At 38.3% G+C, this 17,464-nt stretch overlaps 2 protein-coding genes and 1 pseudogene across 3 annotated transcripts; all 3 read left to right on the top strand.

Moving 5' to 3' along the window:
- Positions 1-291: 291 nt before the first annotated feature.
- On the top strand, positions 292-12,625 carry LOC146527387 (uncharacterized; annotated as a pseudogene). The gene is made up of 4 exons (XR_014879336.1): positions 292-496; positions 2,659-3,319; positions 5,851-8,350; positions 8,656-12,625. The product of XR_014879336.1 is annotated as an uncharacterized LOC146527387 (transcript).
- Positions 3,562-5,802, top strand: LOC146527388 (epidermal growth factor receptor-like). Its single transcript, XM_085206076.1, has 2 exons — positions 3,562-5,041; positions 5,354-5,802. The coding sequence occupies exon 1, from the start codon at positions 3,698-3,700 to the stop codon at positions 4,847-4,849; it is 1,152 nt and encodes a 383-aa protein (XP_085062202.1). The 5' UTR covers positions 3,562-3,697; the 3' UTR covers positions 4,850-5,041; positions 5,354-5,802.
- Positions 12,626-17,005: 4,380 nt separating the features above from the next.
- On the top strand, positions 17,006-17,464 carry LOC146527386 (protein GVQW3-like). Its single transcript, XM_085206656.1, has one exon. It carries the CDS (start codon positions 17,006-17,008, stop codon positions 17,462-17,464), a length of 459 nt encoding a protein of 152 aa, XP_085062782.1.

Below are 17,464 nucleotides of genomic sequence, written 5' to 3'. Positions count from 1 at the left end.
ATCTTAATATAAATATAAAAAAAAACAGCAATCGTCTAATTTACCGTATTAAAATATACCAATTTTATTATTTACTGTATTAAAATATACCAAAAAAATAAACAAGTACATGTAAGAAACTAACGTAATCAACAAATACAACAAACTTTATAAAAGTAAACGAAATATTAAAATTAAATTTTACAATTCGGTTATATAAAAAAAACAACTTTTGAATATATTTACAACCTCGACCTGTGTATTAGTGTGCGTGCGTGTAGTGTGTGCGTGTGTGTGTGTACAGCGGCGCGGGCGCACGGCGGCAGTACACGATGGGAGGTTGCCGCGGTCGGTAGTGGCCGTGAAGAGTGATGTCGCAGCATGTTGGCTGCTCGTGTGTTGTTCTTGTGCGCTTGTTGGCTGGCGGTCGCAGCCCCCGCCGCCGCCGCGCGCCCCTCACGCATACACCACCTCGTGCCCGCGAGGCACAAACACTCCGAATTCGTCAAGGGAAAGAGTAAGTTTGCCCTACACCCTACGCCCAAACAGCCTACAGTCTAGTGTGACCAAGTGTGATTCGGATTTATGTCTAAAATTAATACTGTGTAGTGATTTGGAAGCGAAGAGAACCGTCTCGAGTGGTCTTTTCCGTTCCATAAAACTATAATTTCCGTAACAATCGCTTCTCCGTCGTCGATGCGACTCTACCAAACATACAAGTATAAGATCAAGCGCGTGGGCACGTTATTGCCGCTCAGTGAAACCTTAAAAAACACCAGCGCCTCGTATTCTCGTAAAAGGCAATGGAAACTAAATGTTTTTTTTTATCTACCTCTAAATTGTAACTGTGTCACTGTGGTCATTGTGGTGAACATGGCTTCATGAATTTTCCGGAATGACGTGATTCCGGAAGCACTGTGTAAGAGCGAGCGTGCAGAGTGCGGAGTCCCGGCACCTCCGGAACGACTGTAAACAAACACTCTCTTAGTATAATGCATTTACTATAACTTGGATGGGCTCTTTAAATGAAATCGTGTAAATAGTATGGAGGCCGTTAGTTCTTACCAATACCTTTAAAAATGGCAAAAAATAACGTTGTTGTATGGATGCCAGCTTTAATATTTATATCATTCTGCTTTTTAGTATTTCTTGTTAAGGTGGCAAAAGAAATACATTTATGAAAATTTCAAACGCCTAACTGTCGTGGTTTATGAGATATAGTCTGGTGACAGACGGACTGGAATTGAAACCCTTGAGATTGGAAATTAAACCCTTGAGTTGCGCTTACAGTCAGACGGAATTAATTTATTATTCAGTAAACATAAGGCGATTATTTTAAAGATTATATTGCCCTTCTTCCCACTTCATACATAGCTATACTTTTTTAATCTCGACTTGGATGGCTTGCGATGTTCTGCGAAGTGAATAATAGATACAAACAAGTATTTACCTGAGCTAGTCGTCGGAGCCTCGCGGACATACTTCACAATACAATGTAATATCTTCAAAAATCCTTTGTCCTAGTGCAGGTAAAAATTTTCTATTGACTCCTTTGTTTAATTTGGATACCGTCGACTAAAATGGCGTGTCATTAAATTTATTCTCTCAAGTATTTACAACTGGATTTTTAAATATTTGAAAAAGAAATCATTTTAAGTAGGTAGTTAGTTGAATTTTATTATATTACCAGTCGTCACCCGCAATTTTTTAAAAGTGTTTTTAGATTTTTTTCCGTTTTATAGGAATTTCGAGAAATCTACTTTTAGTGATCCTTTATACTATCTTTACAAGCTTCATGCCAAATTTCAATTTTCTATGACCAGTTGTTACGTCTGTGCTTTGCTGGTGCATCTGGTAATAAGACTCGTGACCAGAGACTTTGTCACATTACCAAAGGGAGGGAAGAAAAATAATTAATTCCCCCAAGGGGAATGGGTGTGCCACTGCGCCCCGACGACTTTCATACATTAAAATGACTTTGTATGTCAAGTCTCCACAAGCGCAATGAGCCTCCAAAATAAAACATTTAAATACAAACTACGCTAGTTATTTGCATTATAAAAATAAATCATATGCCCATAAAGACCGACCGCGTCGACGATCTGCGATCGTTTTATACCTCAATTGCGTCTAACACTAACAGGGTGTTCGTCATTGTACAGTACGGTTCCGAGTGAACAATGCGCGAACATCAGAAAAGTATTTCAAGGCGGCCACGACTCGTCAACCGCACTTTAAGCTGTTTCCATGGATCACTCACAAATAGAGGTGTTACGTGTAGCGTAGTAGAGAAAACTGGCTTCTGGCTAGCCAGACTACCCACGCGGACCGCCGCCGCCGCCCCCACTGCCTCCTGGGTCTCATTTCGGATGACCTAAGTTCTCTCCAATAAAGCAAGCTCGTAATTTTCTATTAGACTTAATATAATAATATGTAGTGTCATATAAAAATCATATATTTTCTTGACTATTTAAGTAGTAGACTGACTTCCATAGACGCCATTGTTATAATTTGTATTTATTAGCGCTTGTAATATCTGTAGTATATTTTGTTACTTAAGTTCTTAAATTTTTTCATAGGCAAAATGCATTAGCATTAAAATTATTATTATTTTATATTAAAGAAGGTATTTCATTAAAATATTATTTTGCATACTGACATAAACTATTTCTTTTTCAGTTTGCATCGGTACTAATGGCCGAATGTCAGTCCCGTCAAACAAGGACACACACTACAGGAATCTGCGGGATCGCTTCACAAACTGCACGTACGTCGACGGTAACTTGGAGTTGACGTGGCTTCAAAATGAAACTATGGATCTTTCTTTCCTGCAGCACATCAGAGAAGTGACAGGATACGTCCTTATCTCTTACGTCAAAGTGAACCAAATTATTTTGCCTCAATTACAAATTATAAGAGGCAGAACTCTTTTCAAATTGAACGTCCGGGAAGAAGAATTTGCGCTTTTGGTAACGATGTCTTCGGCTTTCACGCTTGAACTACCAGCTCTACGCGACGTTCTACGAGGCAGCGTGGGCATATACAACAATTACAATTTATGTCATGTGAAAACTATAAATTGGGATGAAATAATAACGGGAATAAATGCCACTTATGTATTCGTGTATACGTTTACTGTGCCTGAAAGAGAATGTCCTCCGTGCCATCCGTCTTGCGAGGCCGGCTCTTGGGGTGAAGGAACTCATAATTGTCAAAAGTTCAAAGGCCGCTGTTTTGGACCTAACCCGAGGGACTGCTGCAATACTTTCTGTGCAGGAGGATGCACTGGACCTTTACCGAGTCAGTGCTTAGCGTGTCGCAACTTTTACGACGAGGGCACATGTTCTCAAGAATGTCCTCCAATGCAAAAGTACAAAGAGATTGGAGGTCGTCAAGTAGTCGAAAATTTATTTGCTTCCCTTTATATTGTTAAAACATCTTTAAAATCATTGGGATTGAAGTCACTTAAACGAGTCAATTCAGGTGCAATAACAATTATGGAAAACCTACATTTATGTTTTGCTGAACACATTGCTTGGAACAAACTTGTCAAATCTAAAGACCACAAACAAGTGATTCAAAAAAACATGAGTTAACAAAAATAATTAAATCTATTTCAGACTATACAAGGCCGGCTCAAAAACTTGTGAACAGTGCCACCCTGAATGTTTGGACGAATGTACGGGTTCAACCCGAGCTAATTGTACAAAATGTAAGCATGTCCGCGACGGCCCATACTGTGTTGCTGAATGTCCCAAATCCAGGTACGCCGCAGAAAACGGAATGTAAAGGATGCATGAGTCCGTCGTCAACAGATTGTTTAAAATGTCAAAATTTTAAAGTTTTCATTGGAGACCCAAAAAAATTTAATTGTACCCCAGATTGCCCGAAGGAAGCTCCACATAAAATATATTATGATAAATTACTACAAAATTCTATCGGTGAACCATTCGGTTCTGCCACAACCAGCGGTCACCCTAATATGGCCACAGCAAAGATACCAACAGTTCTAGTAATTATTTTAGTCTTAGCTTCAACACTTCTGATTATATTGATAATTATTGGTTACACTTGTAGACAAAAGGCTAAAGCTAAAAAAGAAGCTGTAAAAATGACTATGGTACTTACTGGCTGTGAAGATAACGAACCTTTACGACCGACTAATGTTAAACCTAATTTAGCAAAATTAAGAATTGTTAAAGAAGTAGAGCTTGGAAGAGGGGGTATGCTCGGCTTTGGGGCTTTTGGCAAGGTTTATAAAGGAGTTTGGGTTCCTGAAGGTGAAAATGTAAAAATTCCTGTGGCTATAAAAGTATTAAAAGAAAGACCTGGAGCTAGCACAAGTATAGATTTTTTGGAAGAGGCCTACATAATGGCTAGCGTTGAACATCCCAATTTACTACAGCTTCTTGCTGTTTGTATGACGAACCAAATGATGTTAATAACGCAATTGATGCCACTGGGATGTTTATTAGATTATGTGAGAACTCACAAAGACAAAATAGGCTCTAAGGCTTTTCTAAATTGGTGTACTCAAATAGCTCGTGGAATGGCATATCTAGAAGATCAACGCTTGGCGCACAGGGACTTGGCGGATCGTAATGTATTAGTTCAAACGCCAAATTGTGTAAAGATCACAGACTTTGGCCTTGCCAAATTGTTAAATATCAATGAAGATGAGTATAAAGCAGCCGGTGGGAAAATGCCTATTAAATGGTTGGCATTAGAATGTGTTCAACACAGAATATTTACACATAAGAGTGACGTATGGGCTTTTGGAGTAACTATTTGGGAAATATTAAGCTATGGCGCAAGACCTTATGCAGAGATTTCTGCGAGAAACGTGCCAGAGCTTATTGAAAATGGATAAAAACTACCGCAGCCGAGTGTCTGCACTTTGGACATTTATTGTGTTATGGTTTCATGTTGGATGCTAGACGCAGAAAGTCGTCGTACATTCAAATAATTGGCTGATACATTTGCAGAAATGGCCCGTGACCCTGGACGTTACTTGGTCATTCCTGGAGACAAGTTCATGCGATTACCATCCTATTCTACTCAGGTATTTTTTTGTTGTTTTAATTAAACTGCAGGGACTTAAAGTGTTTGTTTTTCGAAATACAACAAAACGAATGTTAAGAGTAAAAAAAATGCTCTATACACTTTTTTTTTTGAAGTCATCTATAGAATATGTCGTTTTATGATATTTTCATTCTATACGAGTATAATCATTATATTCAAGTCTTTTATGTAACATAAATGCATGCATGCATGAAGCAATATGATTTCAGATAATATTTTTAGAAATCCATAGAAGACAAAGCTAATTATCATTGTGTGTGTTTATTTTAACGTGTGTTTATTTCAATTTCAGGATGAAAAAGAATTAATAAGAACATTTTCCTCGGCTATGGATGGCCTCGAGCCATCAAACAAGGACACACGCTACAGGAATCTGCGGGACCGCTTCACAAACTGCACGTACGTCGACGGTAACTTGCGAGTTGACGTGGCTTCAAAATGAAACTATGGATCTTTCTTTCCTGCAGCACATCAGCGAAGTGACAGGATACGTCCTTATCTCTTACGTCAAAGTGAACCCAATTTTTTTTGCCTCAATTACAAATTATAAGATGCAGAACTCTTTTCAAATTGAACGTCCGGGAAGAAGAATTTGCGCTTTTGGTAAAGACTTCGGCTTTCACGCTTGAACTACCAGCTCTATGCGACGTTCTACGAGGCAGCGTGGGCATATACAACAATTACAATTTATGTCAAATGAAAACTATAAATTGGGATGAAATAATAACGGGCATAAATGCCACTTATGTATTCGTGTATACGTTTACTGACGAGTCGAGACGAGAGCACATGTTCTCAAGAATGTCCTCCAATGCAAAAGTACAATCTAACCACATACTCCTGGAAACCGAACCCGAGTGGAAAACATGCGTATGGTGCGACGTGCGTGAGAAACTGCCCAGAACACTTACTGAAAGATAATGGTGCGTGTGTAAGAAGTTGTCCACCCAACAAAACAGCGGTCAACGGAGAATGTATTCCTTGCAACGTGACTTGTCCAAAAATATGTCGCGCTGAAAAACCTATCCACTCCGGAAATATAGACAGCTTCAGAGATTGTACCATTATAGATGGTTCGATAGAGATATTGGAAATGACATTCACTGGATTTCAACATGTTAATCCAGATTATTCCTTCGGTGAACGCTATCCTAAAATGGAACCTGATGCATTAGAAGTTTTTAGCACAGTAAGACAAGTGACCGGATATTTAAATGTTCAAGCACACCATCCCAACTTCACCAGTCTCTCATACTTTCGAAACCTGGAAGTGATTGGAGGTCGTCAAGTAGTCGAAAGTTTATTTGCATTGGGATTGAAGTCGCTTAAACGAGTCAATTCAGGTGCAATAGCAATTATGGAAAACCGACATTTATGTTTTGCTAAACACATTGCTTGGAACAAACTTGTCAAATCTAAAGACCACAAACAAGTGATTCAAAAAAACATGAGTTAACAAAAATAATTAAATCTATTTCAGACTATACAAGGCTGGCTCAAAAACTTGTGAACAGTGCCACCCTGAATGTTTGGCCGAATGTACGGGTCCAACCCGAGCTAATTGTACAAAATGTAAGCATGTCCGCGACGGCCCATACTGCGTTGCTGAATGTCCCGAGTCCAGGTACGCCGCAGAAAACGGTACTTGTCAACCTTGCCACGAGAACTGTTTAGAGGGATGCACTGGCCCAGCGAATTCAGTTAGAAAAGGCGGCTGCAATCAGTGCAAGAAGGCTGTTTTGAGCGAAGATGCCACAATTGAAAGTTGCTTACAAGAAGAAGAACAATGCCCTGACGGTTTTTATAATGAATGGGTCGGTAACGTTAAGGATCTTGAGGATAAAATAAAAATTGCATGCCGTAAATGTCACCCACTTTGCTATCAATGCAGTGGCTACGGCATACATTCACAAGTATGCCAAGTGTGCAATGGTTTCAAACGTGGGGATCAATGTGAAGACGAATGTCCTTTGGATCATTTCACACATAAAATTGTACGGACGGAACGGAATGTAAAGGATGCATGGGTCCGTCGTCAACAGATTGCTTAAAATGTCAAAATTTTAAAGTTTTCATTGGAGACTCAAAAAAAATTAATTATACCCCAGATTGCCCGAAGGAAGCTCCACATAAAATATATTATGATGAATTACTACAAAATTCTATTGGTGAACCATTCGGTTCTGCCACAACCAGCGCTCACCCTAATATGGCCACAGTAAAGATACCAACAGTTCTAGTAATTATTTTAGTCTTAGCTTCAATACTTCTGATTATATTGATAATTATTGGTTACACTTGTAGACAAAAGGCTAAAGCTAAAAAAGAAGCTGTAAAAATGACTATGGTACTTATTGGCTGTGAAGATAACGAACCTTTACGACCGACTAATGTTAAACCTAATTTAGCAAAATTAAGAATTGTTAAAGAAGTAGAGCTTGGAAGAGGGGGTATGCTCGGCTTTGGGGCTTTTGGCAAGGTTTATAAAGGAGTTTGGGTTCCTGAAGGTGAAAATGTAAAAATTCCTGTGGCTATAAAAGTATTAAAAGAAAGACCTGGAGCTAGCACAAGTAAAGATTTTTTGGAAGAGGCCTACATAATGGCTAGCGTTGAACATCCCAATTTACTACAGCTTCTTGCTGTTTGTATGACGAACCAAATGATGTTAATAACGCAATTGATGCCACTGGGATGTTTATTAGATTATGTGAGAACTCACAAAGAAAAAATAGACTCTAAGGCTTTTCTAAATTGGTGTACTCAAATAGCTCGTGGAATGGCATATCTAGAAGATCAACGCTTGGTGCACAGGGACTTGGCGGATCGTAATGTATTAGTTCAAACGCCAAATTGTGTAAAGATCACAGACTTTGGCCTTGCCAAATTGTTAAATATCAATGAAGATGAGTATAAAGCATCCGGTGGGAAAATGCCTATTAAATGGTTGGCATTAGAATGTGTTCAACACAGAATATTTACGCATAAGAGTGACGTATGGGCTTTTGGAGTAACTATTTGGGAAATATTAAGCTATGGCGCAAGACCTTATGCAGAGATTTCTGCGAGAAACGTGCCAGAGCTTATTGAAAATGGATTAAAACTACCGCAGCCGAGTGTCCGCACTTTGGACATTTATTGTGTTATGGTTTCATGTTGGATGCTAGACGCAGAAAGTCGTCGTACATTCAAATAATTGGCTGATACATTTGCAGAAATGGCCCGTGACCCTGGACGTTACTTGGTCATTCCTGGAGACAAGTTCATGCGATTACCATCCTATTCTACTCAGGTATTTTTTTGTTGTTTTAATTAAACTGCAGGGACTTAAAGTGTTTGTTTTTCGAAATACAACAAAACGAATGTTAAGAGTAAAAAAAATGCTCTATACACTTTTTTTTTTAAGTCATCTATAGAATATGTCGTTTTATGATATTTTCATTCTATATAATCATTATATTCAAGTCTTTTATGTAACAAAAATGCATGCATGCATGAAGCAATATGATTTCAGATAATATTGTTAGAAATCCATAGAAGACAAAGCTAATTATCATTGTGTGTGTTTATTTTAACGTGTGTTTATTTCAATTTCAGGATGAAAAAGAATTAATAAGAACATTTTCCTCGGCTATGGATGGCCTCGAGCCATCAAACAAGGACACACGCTACAGGAATCTGCGGGACCGCTTCACAAACTGCACGTACGTCGACGGTAACTTGCGAGTTGACGTGGCTTCAAAATGAAACTATGGATCTTTCTTTCCTGCAGCACATCAGAGAAGTGACAGGATACGTCCTTATCTCTTACGTCAAAGTGAACCAAATTATTTTGCCTCAATTACAAATTATAAGATGCAGAACTCTTTTCAAATTGAACGTCCGGGAAGAAGAATTTGCGCTTTTGGTAAAGACTTCGGCTTTCACGCTTGAACTACCAGCTCTATGCGACGTTCTACGAGGCAGCGTGGGCATATACAATAATTACAATTTATGTCAAATGAAAACTATAAATTGGGATGAAATAATAACGGGCATAAATACCAGTTATGTATTCGTGTATACGTTTACTGCACCTGAAAGAGAATGTCCTCCGTGCCATCCGTCTTGCGAGGCCGGCTGTTGGCCCTAAATAACGGCTTTTGGACCTAACCCGAGGGACTGCTGCAATACTTTCAGTGCAAGAGGATGCACTGGACCTTTACCGAGTCAGTGCATTGCGTGTCGCAACTTTTACGACGAGAGCACATGTTCTCAAGAATGTCCTCCAATGCAAAAGTACAATCCAACCACATACTCCTGGGAACCGAACCCGAGTGGAAAATATGCGTATGGTGCGACGTGCGTGAGAAACTGCCCAGAACACTTACTGAAAGATAATGGTGCGTGTGTAAGAAGTTGTCCACCCAACAAAACAGCGGTCAACGGAGAATGTATTCCTTGCAACGTGACTTGTCCAAAAATATGTCGCGCTGAAAAACCTATCCACTCCGGAAATATAGACAGCTTCAGAGATTGTACCATTATAGATGGTTCGATAGAGATATTGGAAATGACATTCACTGGATTTCAACATGTTAATCCAGATTATTCCTTCGGTGAACGCTATCCTAAAATGGAACCTGATGCATTAGAAGTTTTTAGCACAGTAAGACAAGTGACCGGATATTTAAATGTTCAAGCACACCATCCCAACTTCACCAGTCTCTCATACTTTCGAAACCTGGAAGTGATTGGAGGTCGTCAAGTAGTCGAAAATTTATTTGCATTGGGATTGAAGTCGCTTAAACGAGTCAATTCAGGTGCAATAGCAATTATGGAAAACCGACATTTATGTTTTGCTAAACACATTGCTTGGAACAAACTTGTCAAATCTAAAGACCACAAACAAGTGATTCAAAAAAACATGAGTTAACAAAAATAATTAAATCTATTTCAGACTATACAAGGCTGGCTCAAAAACTTGTGAACAGTGCCACCCGGAATGTTTGGCCGAATGTACGGGTCCAACCCGAGCTAATTGTACAAAATGTAAGCATGTCCGCGACGGCCCATACTGCGTTGCTGAATGTCCCGAGTCCAGGTACGCCGCAGAAAACGGTACTTGTCAACCTTGCCACGAGAACTGTTTAGAGGGATGCACTGGCCCAGCGAATTCAGTTAGAAAAGGCGGCTGCAATCAGTGCAAGAAGGCTGTTTTGAGCGAAGATGCCACAATTGAAAGTTGCTTACAAGAAGAAGAACAATGCCCTGACGGTTTTTATAATGAATGGGTCGGTAACGTTAAGGATCTTGAGGATAAAATAAAAATTGCATGCCGTAAATGTCACCCACTTTGCTATCAATGCAGTGGCTACGGCATACATTCACAAGTATGCCAAGTGTGCAATGGTTTCAAACGTGGGGATCAATGTGAAGACGAATGTCCTTTGGATCATTTCACACATAAAATTGTACGGACGGAACGGAATGTAAAGGATGCATGGGTCCGTCGTCAACAGATTGCTTAAAATGTCAAAATTTTAAAGTTTTCATTGGAGACTCAAAAAAATTTAATTGTACCCCAGATTGCCCGAAGGAAGCTCCACATAAAATATATTATGATGAATTACTACAAAATTCTATCGGTGAACCATTCGGTTCTGCCACAACCAGCGGTCACCCTAATATGGCCACAGCAAAGATACCAACAGTTCTAGTAATTATTTTAGTCTTAGCTTCAACACTTCTGATTATATTGATAATTATTGGTTACACTTGTAGACAAAAGGCTAAAGCTAAAAAAGAAGCTGTAAAAATGACTATGGTACTTACTCTGGCTGTGAAGATAACGAACCTTTACGACCGACTAATGTTAAACCTAATTTAGCAAAATTAAGAATTGTTAAAGAAGTAGAGCTTGGAAGAGGGGGTATGCTCGGCTTTGGGGCTTTTGGCAAGGTTTATAAAGGAGTTTGGGTTCCTGAAGGTGAAAATGTAAAAATTCCTGTGGCTATACTATACTAATACTTTTGTATTAAAAGAAGGACCTGGAGCTAGCACAAAGATTTTTTGGAAGAGGCCTACATAATGGAGAGCGTTGAACATCCCAATTTACTACAGCTTCTTGCTGTTTGTATGACGAACCAAATGATTTTCCTCGGCTATGGATGGCCCCGAGCCGCTAGTAGAAGCAGACGAGTACTTGCAGCCAAAGTTTAAGTCCAATGCTGGAACTGCCACTACTAACACTACATGTACCGTTGGGGCCGAACCATAGGCCATCAAGGCCTGCGCAACGTGGACAAATAACACTACCGGCCAGGAAGGCATTATCATAGACAATTCAAATAGATCAGGATCTTGGGATCGTGACCTATTAAGATACAACAACTCTGGTAACCAAGAAGCCGTAGAACTACGCCATTATTATAACCACGGCGTCAGCGCATCGGAGAGTTCAAGCTCAAGATATTGCAGCGACCCTATGAGAATGAGACCGGATTGCTTAGATGTAAATATGTCTAAGGCAAAGGAGGCGCACGTAGGAAATTTAAAATTAAATTTGCCACTCGACGAAGACGACTATCTTATGCCCTCGCCTCAGCATACTCATGACGTCTCGGCCTATATGGACCTCATAGGCGAAAGCACCGAGGGGCAAGATCCTAAGGACCTTTGTTACACCGGATACATGGCATCAAAGAGATGCGTCGATAACCCGGAATATCTCATGTCAGAGCAGAATATTCCTTCACAGACGCTCGGTATCCCGACAGGTCCCGAGACGCCGGGCGCGACACATTCGGCTGATTTAAATATATTTCGGTTATAGACGTTTTATCTCCAGATGTTTAACAATCGCGCTGTACTATGTATGTGTAAGTATGCTTTGATTTAGCCCTCAAGTGAACCTTCGCAAGGCTCGCATCGTGACTGGTTCGCAGAACGGCAGAACTTGCCAAAATAAACCAGTAGCTCTAACGTTCATTTATCTTGCCTGTACATTCCAGAGTCCACTCCAAAGTACGCTATAGGTAGGATAAAGGACTTGACTTACTTTAGTAAAACACTATATAGATTAGTTAATACCTTATATGATAGTATACGTTCAGACGAGGGTGATTGAAGCTCAAAGTTTATGCCCACTTTACCCGAGTGTACGTAATAGTAGACCAAACTATCGTTTGCCATGTATAATGTAAATAATTACTTGAATATTATTATTATTATTGTATAGATTAACTAATGAAATATATGACAAACGTGACATTGACACCGGTTGCATGCACGGAGCTGGTGGGGAGCACGAGCGTTAGAACCTAGTACTAAGTGTGCCATTTCATGTAATATATAAATTGTCATTGTATGTAACATAAGCGCCACAAATTATTATCAGAATAATTATTAAATATATTATGTATACTTTAATGAAGCGGCCAGAGTGTACGTGCGTCTCCCGTCCTCTCGTACAATTCTCTCTTGCTTCTCCTCCACACTCTGTCAGTCATTCAGTAACGGAAGAGTTTTATATACGTAGATATAATGGGGCGGGAGTTAATTAATAAAATAAATAATGAATATTGTAGTTTATTGTTTTTTTTCTCCATATGCCAAATACAGAGAACTTACAGAGACAGAGAAATGTTAAAAGATTGCCTTAACTTATTGTATAACTTGTAAAGGTATACTAAAATAGAATGTTATAAGTAAAACATGTTAATCTGACAGTTACCACGATGGAGGTGGTCGTACGTAAGAGTTAAAAATGACAAAAAAAAATATTGTCGAGGGCGTCAGATTTTCTATGGGGGTGTTAAGTAAACCTAAAAAAAAGCTCTTATGTAATAATCTATCGATTTGGATGTGACGCAAGCTCGTAATCGTTATTTGAAAATGCAAGAAATACTCGAGCGCGTCAGATTAAGACATATATGGTTCATCTTCATGCTCTAGACGTGATATCTCAAAATCAGACGATTATCTGAAGGGACTTGCTTAATTTGACAATTATTAATAATTTTTTAAACCAATACACTAAACAAGTCAGCTTTACGTTGTATTACGCACACAACAGGGTAGGCAGAGAGAACTTAAGGTTAAGACACTCTATTCCCCACTTTCTGCCAAATTTTGAAGGCATTGAGTGTTGAGTAGCAGCACTTAACGTCGCTGTTTTGCCTCGACACCAGAGCGAAGAAATGAAAATATAAATTTAAATAAATATTTCATCTCTTGGAATGGAGATTGAACTGACAACCAGTCGGTTTTACAGTCACACTCTGTGCCCCTGTGCCACGACTGGCCTCAATTATTTTATTCATTGAACATGTACAAAAAAAAATTTTTTTTTTCAAGTATTTTTTAAAATTATCATCTTCATTCATGAGTTAGGGCAGGGGTTCCCAACCTTTTTCATCTCGCGGCGCAGTTACAAGTTTGGTATTTTTGACGGCGCCCTACCCAAGCTAGTTCGGTGTCAGAAAAAGAAACAGTCGAAAGAAATAGATACCTACACCCAAATAAGATCAAAAATTAAAACATCCACAATATGAAATTGAGTTCTATTTATTTAAATAGAACTCAATTTCATATCGGTCAGTGCCTTAAGCATTATGCACGTGCGTAAAAACCGGTTATAACATGCTATAACGTGGTATAACAGCTATTAGAAGTTGTCGAGATTTTATTTTTTACTCGTAAATTGAATAAATAAAATAATGGACTGTCAAAAATGCAAGAAAGTTCTATCTAAAAAAGGATCACATTTCATGTGTCAGGGACCGTGCCAGGGTACTTTTCATAGGGGATGCGTCAAGGGATTAGCGGCCGATATTAAAAACGGCATCAATCGGCTTTATTGTAACAACTGTGAAGATGATGAATCAGAGGAAGACGAGCAAGAGGAGGATTCACAGGGGAACACTAAAATTCTTAAGGATATACAAAAGAAAGTGGCTGCCATTCCTGAGTTAAAAATACAACTTGACTCCATTACACAAAGCATGAGTTTGCTTTCCGATAAATACGACGCATTAATTGCGCAGCACGAGCAATCAAAACTTAAAATACAAAAACTCGAGAAAATTATTGCAAATGTGAATAATAAATGCGTGTACTTGGAAACAGAACATCGCCGTTGAACAAAAAATACATGAGACTGAGCAGGTAGCTCGTAAACATAATATTGAGCAGCTTCCAGGTGAAAATGTCCTAGACATTGTTACTAAAATAGGTAGTAGTGCCGATATAGAATGGGGTAGACGTACTAGACCGATACAGGCAGGCAGGAAACCTGCATCTATCATTGTTGGCTTTAAGGTGGCTGGGGCAGATTCCAGGGACAGATGGCTCGCCCAGCGACGCAAATTGTCGGATTTGAATAGTAATTGTTTTACAAACGGATCGGCGACAAACAAAATATATATTAATGAAGACCTGACTAAGTCTACGCGAGCCTTACTATGGAGTACTAAAAAACAGCTGAACACGAACTTTAAATATATATGGGTTTCAAATGGGAGAATTCTAGTCAAAAAAGGTGATGGTGAAAAAGCGTTGTGGATTCGTGCTGAGAGCGACTTATGTGACTTAATAAAAATAAATAATAATAACTAGAGATGCGCCGAATAGTGGTTTGACCGAATAACCGAATACCGAACACTATTTGGTTTAAATTTTACCGAACCGAATATTCGGCCGAATTATTCGGTTTACGATTTTTTTGTTATTTTGTCGCGTAAACAGGTTTTAACATGTAAGCTACCTGTCATCGCCGGCTAGATAACGAGCGGGCCGTACCTCACCGCCACCCGAAATCACGAAATTTAAAAAATTATCCAAATGTACTAGAATCTGCCTATCAACATTGTTGGACCCTCTATTTCGAATGAGATTTTCTGCTCCAGAAAATTGTGAGCTGGAACCATGACAAACAAGGAAGGACCTCTACAATATATTACATTTTTTAAAAGGAACCTCACCTTTTATCTCCGGCAACGCACCTGTAGCTCCTCGGGTGTCATGGGTCCGGACGAGGTTGTGGGTACCGGTGGTCATTTACTATCAGGTGACCCGCACGCTTGTTTCTATGTCTTTTTCCATAAAAAAGTACTCTTGGTAATAGTGTGTATAACGAACGACTATTTTCGAAAACAGGGTACTTATATGAGGAAAAATGCAACAGACTGGAAAGGGACGGAAGCTTGGTATTCAGATTCAGCACCATAATTTACCATTAATCCATGCCTATATTATAAATTCGAAAGTAACCCTGTTTGTCTGTCTGTCTTTTACGCAATCAGGGCCAAACCGCTAATTTAATTGTGACAAGTTTATAGGATAGGATACTTTTTTTTCTCATATTTGTAATATTTTCGAAATATACCAATATATTAAAATACTTATTAATTTCACATGCAATTTATTCTGCCATGTTAATAACAAAAGTTGCTAAGCAACGATTTGCAAAGTTTGTTGTTAGAAACCGTCACCCAAAATGAGCTTACTTAACGCAAACATGGCGTGCGCTAACTCAATCTTATAAGACACATAAAAAAAAATATTGTCCCTTAAATATTGTTTTAAAAAATACCGCGATAGTTTATGTTTATCTCTATTATATATTTATCTTCAGTTATCTTTACAGATGTTATATACTTAATATATCGTAATTTTAAAAATTTGGGAGTTTATTTGATATTGTTCGCGAAAAATTATTCTATTTAATATAGAAAAATATTTAGTTAGAGTAGGGCTCTATGTACGCGCGCACGGAATTTTTAGGCAATTTTTCTTATATTAAGAATTTCCTTTCGTTACTTTACTTCTTTTTTTGCTTATTTCAATTGTTTAGGCTTATATTTATAATAATAATTTCATAAATATATTTAATTAATATTCGTATAGTTCAAGCGGGCGTAGCCGCGTCCGGGTCCAATAGTTAATTATAAATAGTACAAAATGTACGTTTCTTTCTGATCTACGAGGGGCGTTCAATATATTTTTGGTCTCATTTGACTTATAATAATAACTTAAATCTTACATAAGACGTTTTATATTTCATTACTACTGTATCGTGCAGCCAAGTAAATAAAAATACTCAATCCGAATATATTCGGCGCCATAGCCGAATAATTCGGCCGAATATTGAATATTGAAAATTTTATAGATACCTCCTTTATTGATTCTGTTAATTATGTAAGTGTTGATAGTTTAAAAACATGGTTACAACATACAGATTATAGTACTAACGACTTATGTGTATTGCACGTTAATATACGTTAATTAAAAAACATTTTAGTGAATTTTTAGTTACTCTCGGTCGTAACCTAAGTCAATGTTATTTAATGTTTTTAGTTTTGTTTGTTTAATGTTTTTTGTCATTGTGAGACTGTAGAAAAACAAGTTATTACTAATCTTAGCTCGGATCATTGTGGTCAAATGTTCGGTAATAGATAAAACAGTCGCAGAACGTAAACAAATATCAATTAGACCAATTACTGAAAATAAAATTAATCTTTTTATAATAAAGTGAGTGAAAAAATTGCAAACTTAGAAATAACCGGATTAAATCCGAATCAGCTATATTGTAAAGTTTTTAATTTACTCACTACAGAGTTTGATAACATTTTTAAAGTTAAACAGATATATAAAAACTCGAAGTTAACTTTTAGCGACTGGGCAACTGTTGGTATACGAGGTGTGTTCAAAAAGTAAGGTGACTTTTCAAATTTGGCGGGCAACGTACTTTCGGTTATCGATTTTTTTATTTTGTTATGTTGGTACACTCTTCCCGAACATCTGTACCAAGTTTCAAGTGTATAGCATTTTTTGTTTGGTTGGGAGAGGCGTAAAGATTATAAGTGTTTTACGTGCTCGGCGATTTCTTGCTATCGAAAAATATGGATCAAACGATTTGCATCAAATTTTGTGTAAAAATAAAATAAAGTGCTCCGAAACACTTAAAATGTTGACAGTGGCATACGGTGAAACTGTTCTGAGTAAAAAAAATGTTTACAAGTGGTACAAACTCTTCCAAGATGGCCGGGAAGATGCCAATGACGAGCCCCGCTCTGGACGCCCAAGCACGTCAACAACTGATGAAAACGTTCAAGCAATGAAGAAAATTGTTCTGGAAAATCGTCGAATCACTATCAGAGAAGTTGCTGAGGATGTTGGTATATCGCTTGGCTCGTGCCATGACATTTTTTCTAACGTTTTGGGCATGAGACGTGTGTCAGCGAAGTTTGTTCCGAAATTGCTAAATTTTGACCAAAAGAACCGTCGCATGAGCATCGCTCAAGAACTGTTGAATGACGTCAACGACGACCCAGATTTACTCAAAAGGGTCATAACTGGTGACGAATCATGGGTATATGGTTATGATATCGAAACCTATGAAAGGACGGAGATTTGCAACGATTGA

This window comes from Heliconius melpomene, chromosome 21 (assembly GCF_056956725.1).
Source record: "Heliconius melpomene rosina isolate 202511_hmr_F chromosome 21, ASM5695672v1, whole genome shotgun sequence".
In the NCBI taxonomy this organism is placed as follows: Eukaryota; Metazoa; Arthropoda; class Insecta; order Lepidoptera; family Nymphalidae; genus Heliconius; species Heliconius melpomene.
The sequence above is the reverse complement of the archived record's forward strand: the minus strand, read 5'-3'. Positions and strand labels throughout refer to the sequence as shown.